The sequence below is a fragment of the Balaenoptera acutorostrata genome, chromosome 3 (genome assembly GCF_949987535.1).
Source record: "Balaenoptera acutorostrata chromosome 3, mBalAcu1.1, whole genome shotgun sequence".
In the NCBI taxonomy this organism is placed as follows: domain Eukaryota; kingdom Metazoa; phylum Chordata; class Mammalia; order Artiodactyla; family Balaenopteridae; genus Balaenoptera; species Balaenoptera acutorostrata.
The window spans coordinates 39,597,282-39,615,971 of record NC_080066.1 but is presented as its reverse complement, the minus strand read 5'-3'; the positions used below and the strand labels follow the sequence as shown (position 1 = coordinate 39,615,971).

Sequence of the window (18,690 nt, the reverse complement as noted above, 5' to 3'; positions counted from 1 at the left end):
TAGTATTTTGACCTTCACAGGTGATTTTGAATCCTAAGACATCTGAATCACCAGAGGAACTTTTTCAGCGCCCCCCAGTACCTAAGCACCATGTTTTCGCACTGGACCGGGCACCAGCATCACCTGGAGGCTGCTGGTCCCCATCCCAGAGTTTCTGATTCAGAAGGTCTGGGGTGGAACCCAGGAATCTGCATTCCCAACAAGTTCCCTGTTGATGTTCTGCTGCTGGTCCGGGGACCATGCTTTGAGAAGCACTGCCCAAGCGGCAGGTGACTGTGATGTGCAGCCATGGATGAGCCACTGGCCTAAGGGCTGAGCACCGCCAGGTGGACACCTGTCACGGATCCAGCCTCGACCCTGCCATCTCCCGTGGCTGCCTGCTCATGCAGACAGAGGGCCACAGTCCTGCAGGATGTGCCCTAAATAGCCCACTGCATGGGTGAGGGACTCCAGGTGAGGTTAAGAACCCCAGGGATTAAAGTCCAGGCCCGTCCGACCCCAAACTCCAGTGCTTTACACTCAGACAGATTTACAGTGGCGGTGCCTTCCATTTGCACCACTGACTCTGAAAGCCTGGTCTGGGAAGGGCGGGGGAGGTGCACCTTGATCTCTCTGGGTTTTCTCCTGCCCTGTCTCCCATGTTTTAGGGTCATGACCTCTGCTCTTTTTTTTTTTTTTTTAAATTTTTATTTATTTATTTATTTTATTTTTTTGGCTGTGCTGGGTCTTTGGTTCGTGCGAGGGCTTTCTCCAGTTGCGGCAAGTGGGGGCCACTCTTCATCGCGGTGCGGGGACCGCTCTTCATCGCGGTGCGCGGGCCTTTCACTATCGCGGCCCCTCCCGTCGCGGGGCACAGGCTCCAGAAGCGCAGGCTCAGCAGCCGTGGCTCACGGGCCCAGCCGCTCCGCGGCATGTGGGATCCTCCCAGGCCAGGGCTCGAACCCGTGTCTCCTGCATTAGCAGGCAGATTCTCAACCACTGCGCCACCAGGGAAGCCCATGACCTCTGCTCTTAAGATCAATGAATGAACACTGGAAGCTGCTGGGTGAGGCTGTGTGTTTGGCTGTGCGTGGCCACCAGGTGGAGCCCTTGGGCCGTCTCGCTCCCAGGCTGCCTTGCAGTCAGAACCAGCGGGAGGGACACTGGCAAGAGGTGTGAGGCGCTGGGTCTTTAACATGGTTAGGCGGCTGCTCCAAGGACCCTCTAGATGCCCTCGCTCAGCCACTGAGCTGAGGCTCAGAGGGGGCTGGGGGCTGTGGTACAGCCTGGCCTGGAAGGTGACCCCAGGCTCCCTGACTCCCAGCCCAAGGTTCCTTCCAGGGCTTCAGGCTTCCTTGAAAGGAGAGGCACCAGGATTCCCAGAGGAAAAGTTTTCTCAAAGGAAATCCCTAACCCGACTTCTTGCTTCTGGCTCTGGGGTTTGGATGCCCCCAGGGGAGAGGAAAGCTGGGGAGGCCCCCCTACCTCCCAGGTGGGCCCCCAAGGTGAGGGTCAGTCCCCAGAGGGCAGCGTGTGCTGTGGCCCTGGCCCCTCTCCCGGGCTCCCTGCCTCCTGCCCAGCCAGCTTCCCAGTGGAGGGAAGCACAGTCACGTGGGAAGCACATGGGTTGATGCTCTAGAGAGACCCCAGCTTCAGTCAGCCGACCTGGCTTGAGTGTCTCCCTCTGTGGGCTCAAGGTCCCCGGCCATCAAAGGGGCTGAGAAGGGGACTGAGATCCCATAGGCAGGGTGTCCAGCCCGGGGCTGGGGGTGGTGGGGGCCCACAAACAGCAGCATCACCACTGATCCTAATAAAACAGCTGCTCCCGCTGCCCCTCTAGACTCCTGACCTACCTGGGTCCCCACACACCTGGGGTCGTGCTGCCTGGGTTTCCCTCTCTCCTCCTCACTCTCCTGTGAGATCCTTGGGGTCAGGGCTACTCCACCACTCATCTCATTATTCCCAGAACTTGCCACAGGCCCTGGTGCTCTGCCAGGGAGTGAGGAGGTGGATGGAGTGATGGAAGGAAGGAAGGACGGAGGGAAGAATCCATTCTCACCTGGCACTGGAATAAGAGGTCTCGTGTCTGACCTAAACATCCTTTCCTCCTTAAGCTGCCCCACCTGACAGAGCTCCTCTCCTTCCCTCAGTGAGCACACATCACACAGCCCAGTGCAGCATGAGGACCAAGTAACACAGTGGCTGACATTTTTCAAGGGCTCGCTCGACACCAGGCACAGTTCTAGGTGCTTCACACGTATGATCTCATGTATAGAAGATGCTATTATTCTGCTCATTTATGATGAAGAAGCTGAGGTACAGGGAGGTTGAGTAACTTGACCAAAGTCATACAGAGATTAAGTGTTAAGTCTGGGCCTGGAATCACATTAGGGGAGAAGATGTTTGGGAATTCCTCACCGTGGAGGGGAACTGACAAATCCAATCTCCTTCTGTAGCAGCACAAGTCCCATCCCTGGCTTGGAGAGGAAAGTATCCCAGGACAATGGGTGAGTGAGGGTCAGCACTCAGGGAGCCTGGCTTTCAGCCCCAGACACTGGAAAAGGGAATTTAACCAATATTTATTGGCATCTGCTATGTGCAGTGCATGTTGTAGCTTCTACTAGTTTAAAACAAAACAAAAGCAAACCCTCGATTCTACATCCTCCCAGCTATTGTCCTTTGCACCCTTTCTCCACAGCATCCTGAACATGATCTACACATCCCTCTCTCCATTTCCCCTCCTCCCATTTGCTCTAACCCCGGCTCTGACTTCTGTTCCCACCTCTCCATGGAAACCGTTCTCACCAGGTCACCAGTGAGCACTATGCTGGCAACTCAAGATGTACTTCCCTTCTCATCACTAGACCTCTCAGCATCATTCACCTGAGTCAGGAAACCCTTCTCTGGAGTGATTTTCCTCCTGCTGCTCAGCCTCTCCTCTGTCTTTCTCCTCCTCCTCCTCCTCCTCCTCCTCCTCTCCCATCGTCTGAGTGTCTCAGGTCCTCAGGACTTGGGCCCAGGCCACCTCTTCTTTGTGTGCCTTCTTGTCCTCGTCCAGTCCAGTGGCTTTAAGAGTCCACTCAGTCGACAAATGTTATTGTGCCCCGAGTGTGTGCCAGGCACTGTTCTAGGCACTGGACAGAGAGCAGAACAGAGCCAATAGTTCTGCCCTCATGGAGCTTACACTCTAGTACAGGAGATGGAGAATATGCAAACCATATACGTTATATCAGGTGTCTGTGTGATAAATGCCATGAAAAAGGGAAAACAGGTGAAGAGAGGGTCATTGGAGTGTGGAGGGTGGGCAAGGCGGCTATTTATGTGGGTGGACAGGGCAGGCTGCTCTACTGATGTGACATTTAAGAAGATACTGAATGAAGTGAGTATGATGACAGTTCCCCTATTTGTGCTTCCAGAGCTGATCTCTGTTGAGATCCAGAGTCATATCCAGCTGCCTCCTGATCTCTCCCCCTGGATGTCTCAGGACACCTCACACTCACCATGTCCAATCCCATCTCTTGAATCGCCCTGCCCCTGACAACACACACTGATCCTTCCTCACCTTCCATCTCGGTCAGTGGCACCACTTTCACAGATGCTCTTCACAACACACTTGTGAATCCACCCACTCTTCTTCCTCTCTAGAGTCACCACCTGGTCCAGATCCATCCATCCCTCTCACCTGGACGCCTGCCATAAGCCTCCAGCTGATGCCTCTATCTCCATTCTTTCCCTCAATTTCTGCTTGGAGTAAACTCAAACTAAGAGACCTTCGAAGGCTTCTCTCTGCTCCCTTAGGATGAAACACAAACGCCGAAACGTCACCTCCAAAGCGCTGCAAGCTCAGACCCCTTTCTACCTCTCCAGACTCATCACCTCCCTCCCTCCCTCCAGCCGCTGAGAACTTCTTCCAATTCCTCTTTGTCATCTCAGAGCCTTTGCAAATGCAGCTCTCACTACTTGGAATGTTCTACTGTGAATAATAACGTTATTTTAAATGGAATATTTAAAGAACAAAACGAGCTCCTCACCATTAAAAATACCATCGCACAAATTTTAAATTCGATAAAAATATTGGGAGACGAAGTTTAGTCCATCTTTCAGAAAATAGACTGAGATGTTTAGAGATAGAAAATAAGACAGAACAGATAAGAAAATTAGACGCTCTATCTAGGAATTTCATATCTAACAATTAGGATTTCTAGAGAGAAGAAAGAAAACAGAGGAGGAAAATTTCTCAGAGTTGAAGGGTATGAATTTCCTAAGACTCACTGCATGCTTGGCAAGAGGTCGAAAGTAAGACCTACTGGAAGGCACATTACTGTGGAAATTAAATCCCTGGGTGTAAAGAGAATACCCTAGACAGCCAAAGCAGTGTAATAAGGTACACATTGAAGACCAGGAGTCAGAAAGACATCAGACTTCTTAAGTCTGGAAGCTTGAAGACAATGATGTCATGTCTCAAAATTCTGAAGGAAAATTATTTACCTGCTAAAATGCCATAACTAACCAAACTACAGGTCCAATATGAAGACAAAATAAAGATTGTGTAAAAATTCTACACTTTCAAAAACTTATCTGCCATATTTCTTGTTAAAAAAGCTATTGGAGGATGTGGTCCACCCAAATGCAGGAGGAAACCAAAAAAAGAGAAGAACCAGTATGACAGGCAAAGGTTGCTCCGGGGAGGATGGGGAAGGGATGTCTCCAGGTGACAGTGTATATTGAGCCCAGAGAAAAGACAACTCAGACTGAAGCAGGATTCCAGGGAGACCTGGATATCTCTAAATGAAAAAGGGAACCACACCGAAAGATCTGTAGTTCTATTGGTTAGTCAATATCAGGCACATAGAAAACTAAGCAAAATAAAATATGAGATGATTATTAATGCTAAGAAACAAAGAATGTACAAGAATAGTAGAAATACACCCTTTTGTCAATATTTCTGTAGTCATACAAATATAAACATTGAGCATTGATTTAACCCTCCAAAATCATGATATAACTATTTTGAGAAGATAGAGAAAGGGGGGACTCCCCTGGTGGTCCAGTGATTAAGACTTTGCCTTCCAATGCAGGGGGTGTGGGTTCGATCCCTGGTCTGGGAGCTAAGATCCCACATGCCTCCCGGCCAAAAAAAACACAAAATATAAAACAGAAGCACTATTGTAACAAATTCAATGAAGAGTTTATAAATGTCCACATCAAAAAAAATCTTAAAAAAAAAAAGATAGAGAAAGGGTGTGCATACTTCTTACCTTTACATTTCATAGGAAGGAGTCAGGAAATAATATTCCAAATAGGAAAAGAAATAAACAACTATATAAGCATGCTATATTAAAATATAGAGGTAACTATCATAAAAGAGAATTAAGTGAGTTGAAAATGCTTACCTTTGGGTAGCAGTTGTTGAGGATGGGGGGATTTGGCCAGGGGAGCATTGGTTTTCTATTGTAAGCCTTGGTATGTTACTTACTTTAAAAAAATGGTTTGGGTATTATTTTTAGAAGAAGAACTTAAATAAAATGCAATGGGAGAGATAGGTAAATTGGACTGGAAAGAGAAACACAGGGAGCTTCAACTGTATTATTAATTGTTTTAGGTGATAGGTGCACAAGTGTTTGTTATATTATTTATATGCCTCTCAATATCTAAAATATTTTATAATTATTTTTAAACAGCAACAGCAAAGTGATGCTATTCAGAGAGGGTAACTGAAGGTCCAGGGTTGTGGAGTTTAGGAGATGGGATAGAGCATAAATACAGAAGTTAACCGTGGACAGAAGGAAGGACAGTTATGACTACACCAAAAGAAGAAGGGTTAGAAAAGGTGGAGAATCAGAGATATTTTGAACTATAGTTGGGAGAAGTTGAGAAATTACAAATCCCATTGCAGGAAATAGAGCTGTAGTTCTGGTTTTCAGCTGAAGATATAGGAGCTATGGGAATATATTAGTCTCCTAAGGCTGCTGAAACAAGTTACCATAACCTTGATGGCTTAAAGTGACAGAAAGTTATTCTCTCACAGTTCAGGAGGCCAGATATCTGAACTCCTGCTGTCAGCTGGGCCACACTCCTCTGGAGGCCCTGGGGAAGAATCTATCCCTTGCTCTTCTAGCTCAGGGTCACTGCTGGCATCCCACGGTGTTCCAGGACTTATGGCAGCGTCACTCCCGTCTCTGCCTCCGTCTTCGCACAGCTTTCTTTGTGTGTGTTGGTCTATAACCTCCATCTGCCTCTCTTTGTTTTATTTATTTATTTATTGGCTGCACTGCTCCGCATGCGGGATCTTTGTTCCCGACCAGGGATTGAACCGGTGTCCCCTGCAGTGGGAGCGTGGATTCTTAACCACTGGACCACCAGTGAAGTCCTGCCTCTCTTTGATAAGAATACTTATGATCGAATTTAGGGCCCACCCAGAAATCCAGGATTAGCTTCTTATCTCAAGACCTTTAACTTAATTAGATCGGCAAAGGTCTTTTTCCCAAATAAAGTAACATTCACAGGGTACAAGAATTTGACATGGAAATCTCTCCGGGGAATATTTTTCAGCCTACAAGAGGGACTGATGGAATTTAAGGAAACAGTAATTTTCTCACTATTCCCCTGGGGAAATTCAGTAAGAAATCAACAAAAGCAGAAAAGTTGCTGAATAAAAACGAAAATGAAACTGACTTGAATCAACGAGCATGAATTTTGTAGTGGACTCTTTCAACAAAGTTGGTAGGCTCAATTTTGTGTCAAAAATCTCCTTTTCTGTGATTCCCTTATCACTTTGAGTAGCCAAAAGCCTGAAACGTTTGTGTTGATTGTGTAATTTTCAGGTGTGGCAGGGAATGAAATAATGTGGAGAAAGATACTTTGGGTAAATATAAATCAACTAAAGCCTGGGTTACAAATTTAAATTCTGACAAATAGAATTTGAGGTAACAAACATCATAAGGAACTAGGAGGTATTTTATGAATTGATAAAATGAACATCAATCAAGACGATGTAACAAACACAAACATATATGCATCTAACAATATAGCCTTAGAATATATGCAGCAGGCAGTCCAGTAGAAATTTCTGCAATTATAGAAATGTTCTGTACCTGCCCTGTCCAATACAGTAGCTGCTAACAACATGTGGGTATAGAGTGCTTGAAATGTTGCTGGTGAAACTGAGGGGTTGAATTTTTAATTCCATTTGATTTTAATTAGTTAAAAATTTAAATAGCCACACATATCTACTGGCTGCTATATTGCACAGTGTGGATAAAATAAGAACTGAGAGAATAATGAGGAGATATACATAAAGCAGTGATAACAGTTGGAAACATTAATGTACTTCTCTCAGAATTGGGTTGATGAAGAAAACAAGAAGGATAACTCTGAGGTGGTAGCAGCAGTTTCCTCCACAATAACAACCTTTACCATCTTCTTTATTTCCTGTTTTGACCCAAAAAGAGCTGAATGTTCACACTATTTGATAACAAATAAAGATATTCACTATTTACTAACCGATTTCATCCACTATCCTCATGATTCATGTTTTATCATGTTGGGGGCATTAAAAAATATTTTTCCCTTTTGGACCTTGAGTCAGTATTTGGATATTCCATTGGGTTGAAGTCAAGCAATAGTAGATGGCCTTCTGCAAATTCATCATCTAGGTTCCCCTGACCCTTGGTTCCTCTCGAGCTATGACCATAGCTCTCCTTCCCCTTACAGCCAGTAGCTACCCCAGGAGAAGCATATATTTACTGTCTTCCCTTCTCCTTCTCCCTCTCCAATACACTGGCTTCTGTCCTGAGAACTTCATGAAAAAGCTCTAAGCAAGGCTCTCAATGATCTTCAAATGGTCAAATCCAAAGAACCCTTTTCAGTGCTTATCTTATGAGATCTCTGCTTATCTCTGCAGCATTTAAACATGTTGACCACACCCTCCTGGCACTCTCTTCTCTATTATTTTTTTTATGACATGAACCTCTCCTGATTCTTTCCAGCTCACTGCCTACTTCTTCACAGATTCCTCTTCTGCTTGCCACTTAAATATCACTGTTTCCTCCGTACTTTCTTCTCCGCCATCTCTGCTTCTCACTCTGCCTAGTCTCCCTGGGAATTTATACTTATGTCCATAACTTCAATTACCCCTTTAGGGAATGACTCACTAGCCTCTTTCTTAAACTCCTAACCTGTCCAGTTGGACTATCCACAGGCACTTCAAACTCAGCAAGTCACACAATTCTACCTAGAATCATAATCCCCATTTTACCTTCCTCATGTACTTCTCTCTTGGTTTCATGACTTGATACACCCATCCAGTCACTTAAGCCAGAATCCAGGGCTTTCCTTAGCTCCTCTGTCTCTCTTTCACTCCCCATATCCAATCATTCTCCAAATACCTCCTGCAGTTACTCTCAGTAACTGCAGGAGGTATTTGGAGTTATTCTTGTCTTCACTGCTCATGACCTCATCATCACTCTCCTGGATTTTATTTAAATTTTCTTCCACTGGCACCTTATTTACAGTCTTGCTTTCCTTCATTCCTTATTCCACTTTGTCTTCCTAAAAGTCAAAAACTTATTCTTCTGCTCAAAATATCTTTCAAAGTCAAGTCTAGTGGATAGTTGTTACACAACTATCCACTACACTTGGATAATTTTAATTTTTTTTTTCTTTTAGAAATAACACTTCATCATTTCTTTGCGATCTACTCCTCTATAGTACTCAGACCTGATGGGTATTATCAAGGATCAAGAGTTTCTGGCCTGCTCAAGCTACACCAATTGGTCCCTGTATCCAAAAGGTTTGAACACTGTGGATTCATTCAAGCCTGCAAAATATTGCTCATTTATCCCATCAGCAGCACTCTGACAAAGCAGGTGTTCTCACTGCCTAGACCCTTAGTACTTCCTCAAGTTACCATATATTCTCCAAATAAATCAATTTTCTGATGAAATCAGCAAACATCGATTTCTGTTTCTTACAACCTGGCAGCCTGCTCCAAAATCCAAACTCATTAATAAGGCAGGCCAGGCCCCTCAGTAAGTGGCCTCCACCTTCTTCTCCTGCATCACCTCCTGTCATGGTCTCCCTCACCATTCACTCCAGCCTCCAGAATAACACTCGCACCCATAACACTATACACCTAGAAAATTCCTCCCCCTCCTCTCCAAGTCTCAACTTGTGCCACTTCCTCTGTAAAGCCTCTCCTGCCACCCCCAGACACTCCACCTTCCCTGGCCCCTTGAGTAACTTTCGATCATGTTTTACTGAAACTGCCCCCTTACAGGTCTAATCTGCACCCCCTCCCACCCCTTGAACTGAGACCAGAGCACAGCCTGACATGTGGTAGTACTCTGCTCAGTCAATGCTACTCTAAGCCTCAGTTTCTTCATCCAGAAAATGGGGATAATAGCATTTGCGTTTAGACATGAAGGCTCTTGATTACACCCTGCAGAGAATATCTCTGGCAACTTAAGCAAAGAACAACAGTACGAGAAGGATTCTAAGTAGCTTCAAGAATTATTAGGGAGGGACCATGCTTAGATCAGGCTCCCTCCGACCAGGAAGAAGGGCTGCTGGGCAGCCAGGGCACAGCCAAGGGCAGCTGGTCCAGGCACCGTGGCTGCTGGAAGCACACACTGGATGCCACTGTAGGCTCAAGTCGAATGAATTCCGATCTGACCTGGTGTCTGTGTGACCCCTGCTCCTTAGGTGTGTGTCCAGGCCCCATTTGTGGGGCAGGACAAATGTTTATCTGGCCTTTTAAGTTTCTTATTGACAGTGAGGCCCGGTCATTCACCAAAACTCACGCATCTTCAAATATGGGGGGAGTTCAGGTTCTCAATGGTACCCCTCCTTGGAGGTGTACATCACACAAGGTCATGGGGTTGTTAGGAGGATTAAATGAGATAAAACATGATCCAATGATTCTCAAACACTTCCCCTAAAGGCAGAAGGGATGGAATGTATCCAGGTCAGGAGGTCCAGCCTGGATCCTGAGGCTGTAAGCTCGTGTAATATTCATTCAACAAACACCTCAATGTGCCAGGCCCTCTTCTCAGCACTGGGAATACATCAGTGAACAAAGGAGAAGATACCCCTGCTTGGTGGATCTATATTCTAGTGTTTATATTTGAAGCCTCATGTTTCACTTGAAAGTGAATGTGAAGTTTTGCATTCTATTTGATAATAGGACCCTTATAATATACCGATAACATATCAGGCTTGTTTCAATACAAAAGTAATGACTTCCTACTAATGGGCTGGTGGCTGAGCTGTCCTATTTGCTTGAAGATACAGACAACTGTGTCTTTATGTGCCTATATTTGAGCAAGTTCTGGTTGACACCAAGAACAAAGCTTTATTGAATGTGTGGGAGGGGAGAAGAGAAAGTTGGGGTGCCAAGGCCCTTGGGAAGGGGGCAGATAGTGAGAGATGATGGAGGGATCTGGGGCCCTGCCAGACTCTGCCAGGGTTCAAGAAGAGAATATTCTGGAAGTGCCTCCTTCTGCCTGAAGCACCAGAAGAACCACAAGCTCTTTCTTTTAAGGGATTTGCATAAGGAGTGGTCCCAGACTAGCAACAAGAGTGTTACTGGGGCACAGTGGTCAGGGCTGATGGGCAGCTGGCCCCAGCTCAGCACGGACTTGGACCACTGAGGTCACCAGGTGGCCTGAGGGATGTCGTGCTGCTGGCAGCAGTGGGCAGCTGGGAGCCCAAGGGACAGGCGGGCTGCAGCCGGGACAAGGGGAGTGACTGCCCTTGGCAGTAGTGCTAAGAGGGTGTCATTGGCCCTAAGTCTTGTCAGGGTCAATGTAAGGAGGGAAGGAGGCCCAGAGAGACCCACACTCCCACCCCATGAGCAGCCTGGTTGCCCAGATGGGTGGTTTTGGAGAACTTTGTTTCCTGAGGAAGCTCACTCTCCTTCCAGGCAAAGCGCTGGACCGTTTATGGGACACAGATGCTGGTTGGAGTGGAGGTGAGGGGATGGGCTTGGCCTGAGCATCCGCCCCCCATCTCCCCACCCCTGGTCAGAAGCAGACCCAGAAAAGACCAACTAGGACAAACCCTCACCAGCCCAGTTGTCTCTGGAAGAGACCTCAGATTACAGCTCACACATTTTGTCAGCTAAGAAAAGGTCCATCAGGACTTGGGCTGCAGCTGGGCTGTTGTTGACACAATTATGAGGTCACACGTGTCGTGCTCGCTGCAGGTCAAGCACTGCTCTGGATTCATTTTTTCCTCCCAGCAGCCCTATGAACTATGTACTCACTGTCCCCATTTTCACAGGCACAGAGAGGTTAGCTGGCCGAAGATCACACAGGTAGTAAGTGGCAGAGCTGGGATTTGAACCCAGCCATGTGGGTTCAGGATCTGAAACTCTGCTTGGCGTTGGCCTTGCAAGTTATACTCAAGAGGGAGAGAATAGCCAATATTTCCTCAGCACCCACAGTCTGACTAGGTGACTATAACCTCTATTTCATTTCATCTTCAGAAATATTATTGTTGTCATCCCTGTTTTAGAGGTGATGAAACTGAGGCTCAGAGAGTACATTACATCATTTGCTCAAGGTCACACAGTTACTCCCTGACAGAACCTGGATTTGAATACAAGTCTGTCTCACTGCAGAGCTCAGCTCATAATGGTACCTCAGTAAATGCTGAGCCCCTTCCCTCTTCTCTTGGGTCCAGGAATCATCTCCTGGACACCATCTGTCCTGCTCTGGCTGCAGTGCCCCATCCCAGCCAGACCACTGCCTCCTGGTGAGCCAGACAGAAAATGCCATAGAGAGCGTGGAGACCTCACACGGGGACTGACTGGAGCCTTGCCACCCTCTTTCGGGCCACCCACCTCCCTAGAGAGACCCAAGAACAGGAACCAGCCACAGACCAGGGCCACATGGGTTGGCAGCCAGTGGTGTGTCCCTGGGGTGGGCAGCCAGGTGCCCGAGGCAGCATGAGAGAAGAAGCCAGCTCCGTGATTTTTCCAAGAAGCTGGTCCAGAGCCAGAGAATGGGAATGTTCATGCCCTGGAATCTGTTCTGGAAGCAGTGCAGGCCACAGTCTGGGGCTGGTGTGACCTGGAGTCACCCCTGTGTGGAGGAGGCCCTGGCTGGCCGGCTGATGAGGGCAGCCTCAGGCCGCTGCCCTGGGAGACAGCAAGCCCGGGCCAGGCAGGGAGCAAGGGAAGGGCCTGAGGACTGGGTACCGGGGGCTTCTCCATCAACTGTGTGTGCTAAGGAGCTGTGAGAGGTGCTAGCCACCCAGCAGGTGGGCTTGGGGGCCATGGCTCTCCCTCCCCAGACCCCTGCGCCCAAGGTGCCTCTCATCCCTCTGCCTTTTGAGACAGGGATGTGCGGACATCTCTTAGCTCCTCCCCCAGCCTGTCCATCAAAGCTGCACGGAATATGGAGACCATCTGGCCAACTAGCTCTCCCCTGACCCTTCTTCTCCACTTGGCATATCTTCATACTTAAATTTTGTTTTCTTAAAAAGGTAATATATTAACATGGTTGAAAATCAAAATGCTCTAAAAAGACATATATTGAGGAACGTCATTTCTCGCTGAGACTCCATCCACTCTCCCCTCAGCTCCCTTCCCCCACCAGGACCAGGTAACTGCTCCACTGCACTCACGGGAGTCCTTCCCGCGCTTCTTGATGCAAACCAATTGTATACAGGTGTATTTATTTGTATTTCTCCCCATTTCATTACATCAAATAGCATACTAGACATCATTCTGTATCTTACTGTTTTTACTTAATATACCTTGGATATATTTCCTCATCATTATTTTGAGAGTATCCTCTTTTTTCCAGCTGTATAGTACTGCCTCTTCTGTCTGTACCTTTGTTTATGAACCAGCATCCTAAAGATGAGCACATCGTTGTATCCAATCTTATTTTCAAATGAGATCTTGGGCGGAGCTTGATTCGCGCCAGGCTGCTCGGGGTAGAGAAGGTGCTGGGTGAGGCCAACACCCTACTTGATACCCCACTGCCTCACCAGAACCCTAGCGCTCCAGACCACGATTTTAGCCCAATCTGCTCACCTCATGAGTGGGAAACTGAGGCTCAGAGCAGGGACTAGACTCATCTGTGGTCATGAGTTACGCTGGGGCAGAATTGGAACTAGAAACCAGATCTCTTGGGCTCTGCCCTCCAGACTACTCACGGTTCATCCCCAGGGGGACCAGACCAGGGCAGTGGCGCCACTTGACTGGAGTCAGAGCAGATGTGACTGTGGACCCAGCTGTGAACCCCAGATCTGCCTCTCTCTCGCTCTGGCCTTCCAACTCCTCTTTCATTATTTGCAATCAGCCCCTTTGTACTCCCAGCAGGAAAGAGCTCAGGGAAGAGGCAGGGTTGGGAGGGGACCAGGGGTCTCTGGCAGCCCCTCCCCCATCTTGGAGATGAGGAAACTGACTCACCCAGCAGTGAGTGACCTCCTCGGGGTGACGTGGCAGGTTTGTGGCAGAACTAGGGTGGATGGGGCACAAGCCCAGCCTGGAGGACGCTGCTGCCGCACTTGTAACAGGCAGCGTGGGGCAGTGGAAAGGCAGCAGGCCTGGGAACCAGGAAACCTGGGTCCTGTCTTTGATTCTGCCAGACACAGGGTGACTCTGGACAAGTCCTGCCCTCTCCCTGGGGTCCAGCTGCACTTCCTCTATGACAACAGGGTTGGACTAAGCAGAGGACATTTACACTTTCTTTTGAGCTCCATAGTGAGGGTACTGGACCTTGCCTTGGAACTGTGACAAATTAAATTGTAACCTTTAATCCCTACCAAAGAGGAAGGATGGGGCAGCTGCTTTCATGAACCATGAGACTTGGACAATGAGTGCTTCAGCTGAGCCCATTCTGGGCAATTCTTGTACTAAACCACAGAGGCATTTCCATCCTCCTGGGAAGTGAAGTCCCAGGGTTGTGTTCAATTTGATTTGGGAAATATAAGAATATGAAATTACTTGCACCAAGACTTGTGGATCAATGTACACTTGCTTTCCCAATGAAAAAAAATTAATCAATAGTCAATCTAAGAAAGAAATGGAAATTTTATTCCCACCAACCTGAGGATTATAACTTGGGACACAGTCTTTCAGAAAGCTCTAAGAACTGTTCCGAAGAGGTACGGGGTAGGTAGCCAGTATGCATTTGATTTTGGTGAGGGGTGCATGCAATCAAGCACACATTTTGTTAGAAGGTCGCTGTTATTTGCTAGGAACAGATACATTAGTTACTGGCGTTCCTGTTTTTCTAACTATGGGAAGATGCAGGAAACTGGGTTCATAAAAAATTTCTCCTGCGAATATCTAACTGAGGGCCAGTTCTGCTAGTTTTTCCAGAGCATAGAGTGCCTCATCCCGATCTTAGCCCTGAATTCCTTTCAGGGTGGATTGCAGGTCAGCGACTGCAGTGGCTAATGACTTGATTCTTGCAGAACTGGGTGGTGGGCAACATTTTTATTTCACAATCCTCTCCCTTTCGGCCTTAATTTTGACCAGGGTTTGGGAAGCATTTCATTGCAGATTTGTCCCAAGGCGCTAGGAATGCCCATTTCAAGGCACTCAAGGTGCTGTTACTCACCTAGTCCTGCTAACAGTAGCCAAAATCCTCTGGACCAGCTGTCTTACTAGTCTGTTAGCTCCAGGAAATGGTTCCCTCCTGTTGCTTCTTCCCATATCTAGAGTCACACTATTACAATCATGGATCTTATAGACTATACATCAGGTCAATCATTTCAACTCACTTGGTCATCATTATTTTTCTCATAGGCTCAGTTACACATTTGGTAATGCAAGAAATAATAACCTTGTAAAATAGGCAGAATACAGGTAATACAGCCAGTGATATTAATAAAGTCATAAGTAAGCATTGTTATCTTCTAAGGAGTTCATGGTTGGCACCAGAAGAAGAAAAATTCATCTTTATGGTGGAGCAGGTATTTCTTCCCTTGGGGAGGTCGGGTTAACACAGAATGCAGATGCACAATGCACACTAGAGGGGAGGGAGGAGGCCAAATGGGCAGAGAAAATTTTTATGTTAAATTTTTCTGGTCTTGCCTAAAAATAGCAATATTACTTCATTACTTCTTAAGATTTTCTTGCCATGGGGACCACCTCCTGGGAGCCCTCCCCATCCACCCAACCTGCCACTGGGTGAAGAACTCATGCTTCACCCCAGGACTGGAGTGAGTGGCAGCCTTGGTGGTGGGGGGGTCCTTCCCCTGCCTCTACCCCAGATCTCTGCTTGCCTGGCCCCTCTGGCCCTGGTGACACAAGGATGCTGGGCTCTGAACATCCTGGCTGGGAGTAAGAGAGGAAAAAGGCTTATGATGCGTTTCTGACCACCAGTTACTGTAAGGGGCTGCTGGTCTGAATGCACAGGAGCACAGAGGCACACACACACACACACACACACACACACACACTCAGCATGCACACAAACACACACCTTTAAAGAGAGGCACCAGGAGCTGGCAGGGCTCCTTTAAGAGCTAGGGGACCAGATACGGGGCACTGGGGTGGGGCGCACCTCTCCTTTCCTAAGGCTGGGCCATTCCCTAGGATTTGGCTGTGGTGGTGGTGGTGGTGGGCAGGCTGGAGGGGTGGGGCGTGGTGGGGGAGAGACTGAGGGAGGGGTGCCTTGAGAGGGTGCTTTGGGTGAGGAGGGAAACCTGCTTGGCAGCGTCTGAGTTCTAGGTAAATTTGGCGCGATTAGGATCTGTGGATTTTGTGGGTTTTCTTACTTTTATCTTTAAAAGGTTTAAAAACTAACATTATAGATGTGGTAGAAGGGACAAAGCTTCTCTCTGTGATTGACAGCAGGGGCTGATGGGGACCAGAAACTCCAGGAGCTTTTAAAAAATTATGCACATTTATATAGATGCCATTATCCATGAGTCCCAGAGAAGCAGGATGCAGCAGCAAGAAGCAACTGGCACACAGAAACACACGTGTGTGCACCACACGCAGTCACTGCAGCGTCTTTGACTACGGCAGCAGCAGTCTCCACCCCATTCAAACCACTCCACCAAAAATAAAATGAGAAGAAACTTTCCTTCAGAATAAGGCCACCCAGTAATTTGTGACCTCCTAACCAGGAAAAAAAAAACAAACCCAGGCTAACATCAGCTTTAAGGCTGGCAGTGGCCATGTTCTTCTCCCCGCAGAGGCAGGACGTGCTGTTTTGAACTCTGAGGCAGGAGGGCCACATCGCCGCCCCTCACAAACACTGTAGACGGTTGTCTTCAAGACCGTGCAGTTCTCTGCCAGCTCCTCTTTTGATTCCGCAGAGCGTAGTCGGGATGGAAGGCATCCACCCCTGGCTTCCTCTAAGAAGGTCTCTAGGCAGTGGGTTTAAGTAAGCCTGCAAAAATTCTGGAGCCAATTTCAGCTGGGGCTGAGTAACAGCTAGGGCCTAGGGATCCAGGGTCTCTGCTTTAATCCTCCTGTCACTGGAAATCACTGGCCTCCAGAGATTTTTTTTTTTTCTCCACTGGGAGAAAGGGGTTCAAATCCCTAGCTACCCACGCCACCCCCCCTAAACCTATACACATACACCAACGAAGGCACTGCCAGGGGCACAGGCATGCTTTGGCTGTGAGGCCCCTCTGGAGGCCTGGGGTGTGAACAGCTGCACAGAGGGCTGTGTGATGTGGAGTCAGCACCTTAGGAGGTGGGAGGGGGGCGGTGGGCAGAGGAGGAAGAAGCTCAGGGTCCTGATGGATCAGAAGAAGGAAAAGGGGAAGAGGCAGTCAGCACACAGGAGACGAGAAAACAAAGATGACCAGTAAAGGGCCAAAAAGCAGAAAATGTAGAAAAGATGAGGGCAGCAAGAGAAAGAGGCAAAACAGGATCTGGGCAACCACGCAAAACAGGAAGGAGACAGAGCGGAAGGAGGGAAGGAAACAGGAAAGAGAGTGAGATGAATGGGGAAGGATGTGAGCAGGGAGAGAGGTGACAGGATGAGGACACCAGGGGACAGAAGAACTCAGAGAAAAGTGGGAATTGGGAGCCCCTGGGATGATCCTCAGTGCCTGACAAAAACGAGGCGGGCCCAGTACGCTGTGTCGGCCACATAAGTCAGGAGGTTGCTGGCTGTCAGGATGGCCACAGCCAGTTGTTGGTTGTAGATGCACATCGTGGAGGGGAGCTCATCACTGCAGCTCACATCGCTGGACCACTGGGGCTGGCCATCGAACTTCTTGCTGAACTGGTACAGCGGCCAGAGGACCAGGGCACTGGCGTAGAGGAGGACGGAGAGCAGACTCAGCCCCAACAGGAAAATGCAGAAGATGGGCTGCCTATTGTCGCAGTCAACCAAGCCCAGCAGGAGGGCTATGGTCCCCAGGAGGAAGCAGATGGGGTACACGGCCACGCACCACACCAGGGCCGGCTGGGGCTGGCACAGGTGGGGGCTGCAGATGAAGGCGAAGATGACACTGGCCACGAAATTCTGCAGAAGCTTGAGCAGGCTATGCATGGTACCCATTAAACTGGTGAGCTCACCTGGCAGGTAACAGGCCCAGGTCCAGACCACTTCGGTGGCATAAGCCACAGCAGCGATGCAGGAGAATGCGGTGGCAGCGATGGCGTGGTCCCGGGTGGGGCCCTGAGGCAAGAACTGGACGTAGGTGATGGCAAAGACGATGGAGGCCGAGAGGCAGAAGAGGGTGGCGTGGCAGGCATGGTTGATGGAAAAGTTGTACCAGCAGAGGGGGAAGCAGGACTGGAGCCCACATAACTCAACTATGAGGATGATGAGGGTCAGGACGAAGCAGAAGCACCAGATGAACAGGTACCAATTACTTATGGCCTCGCTCCAGGTGCCCACGCGGGCCACCAGGGAGAAGGCCACACAGGTGGAGAGCAGCTGCAGGAAGCGGAAGAGTCTCAGGATCCAAAACGGGGAGCCCAGACTGGAGGACGGTGATTCGGAGGGCGTGGTAGTGGACATGGTCAAGAGGGTCTCCTCAAAGGCATGGCAGTGGTCTTCGCTGAGGACCCATCAGAGAAAGATCTGGCTCTGGAGGGGATTAAGTCACACGCCTGGAGAAGGCTCGGGGGCCTGTGGTGGCTGAGGCTCAGGATGTGTGCAGTTTGAACCAATGGCTCAGACACTTGGGTAACAGCACAGCCGCTCCAGAGTGATTCTCCCCACACATCATCCTTGGCCTTGTCAGGAGACTGTCTTATCACAAAGCTCACAGCTGGGCTGGGTCTGGCCTCAAACCCATGAACATTTTTTTTTATCTCTTTGAGCTGTGGGCCATTATCTTCAGAGACAAAGGGTACAATGGTCCTTATCTGCAATCCCACCCCTCCAAGTCAATGAAAATAGAAAAGAATACTTAAAAAATTGTTTGATAACAAGGTTTAACCAGAAAGGACCTGAGACAATTTATGGTCTTTGTTTAATTCATTAGTGTGAATGTTCAAAAGTTCAGTTGCAGAAACACTAACGTGTTTGATTACAAGGCGCTTTCAGACCCCAGTGGGATGTTATGTCATATAGAGTATATGTACCAAGTCACCTGTCTGAAGCTGCAAAATTGTGAATTCTGTAGCATATCTGATCCGAAGGGTTTCAGAAATGGATTGTGGATTGTACCACTTAACCCGATTTTACAGGAGACAAAACTAAGGCTTAGGGAATTAAGTCCCTTCTCTAAGGTGGCATGGTTAGGAAGTGGGAACCCCAGATAAAAATGCCAAAGCCA

At 48.3% G+C, this 18,690-nt stretch overlaps 1 protein-coding gene across 1 annotated transcript; it reads right to left on the bottom strand.

Moving 5' to 3' along the window:
- Positions 1-305: 305 nt before the first annotated feature.
- On the bottom strand, positions 306-17,927 carry LOC103018829 (myeloid-associated differentiation marker-like). The gene is given in 3 exon segments (XM_028161915.2): positions 306-377; positions 16,946-17,008; positions 17,010-17,927. Coding segments are annotated over 3 exon segments (1,053 nt in total).
- Positions 17,928-18,690: the final 763 nt, after the last annotated feature.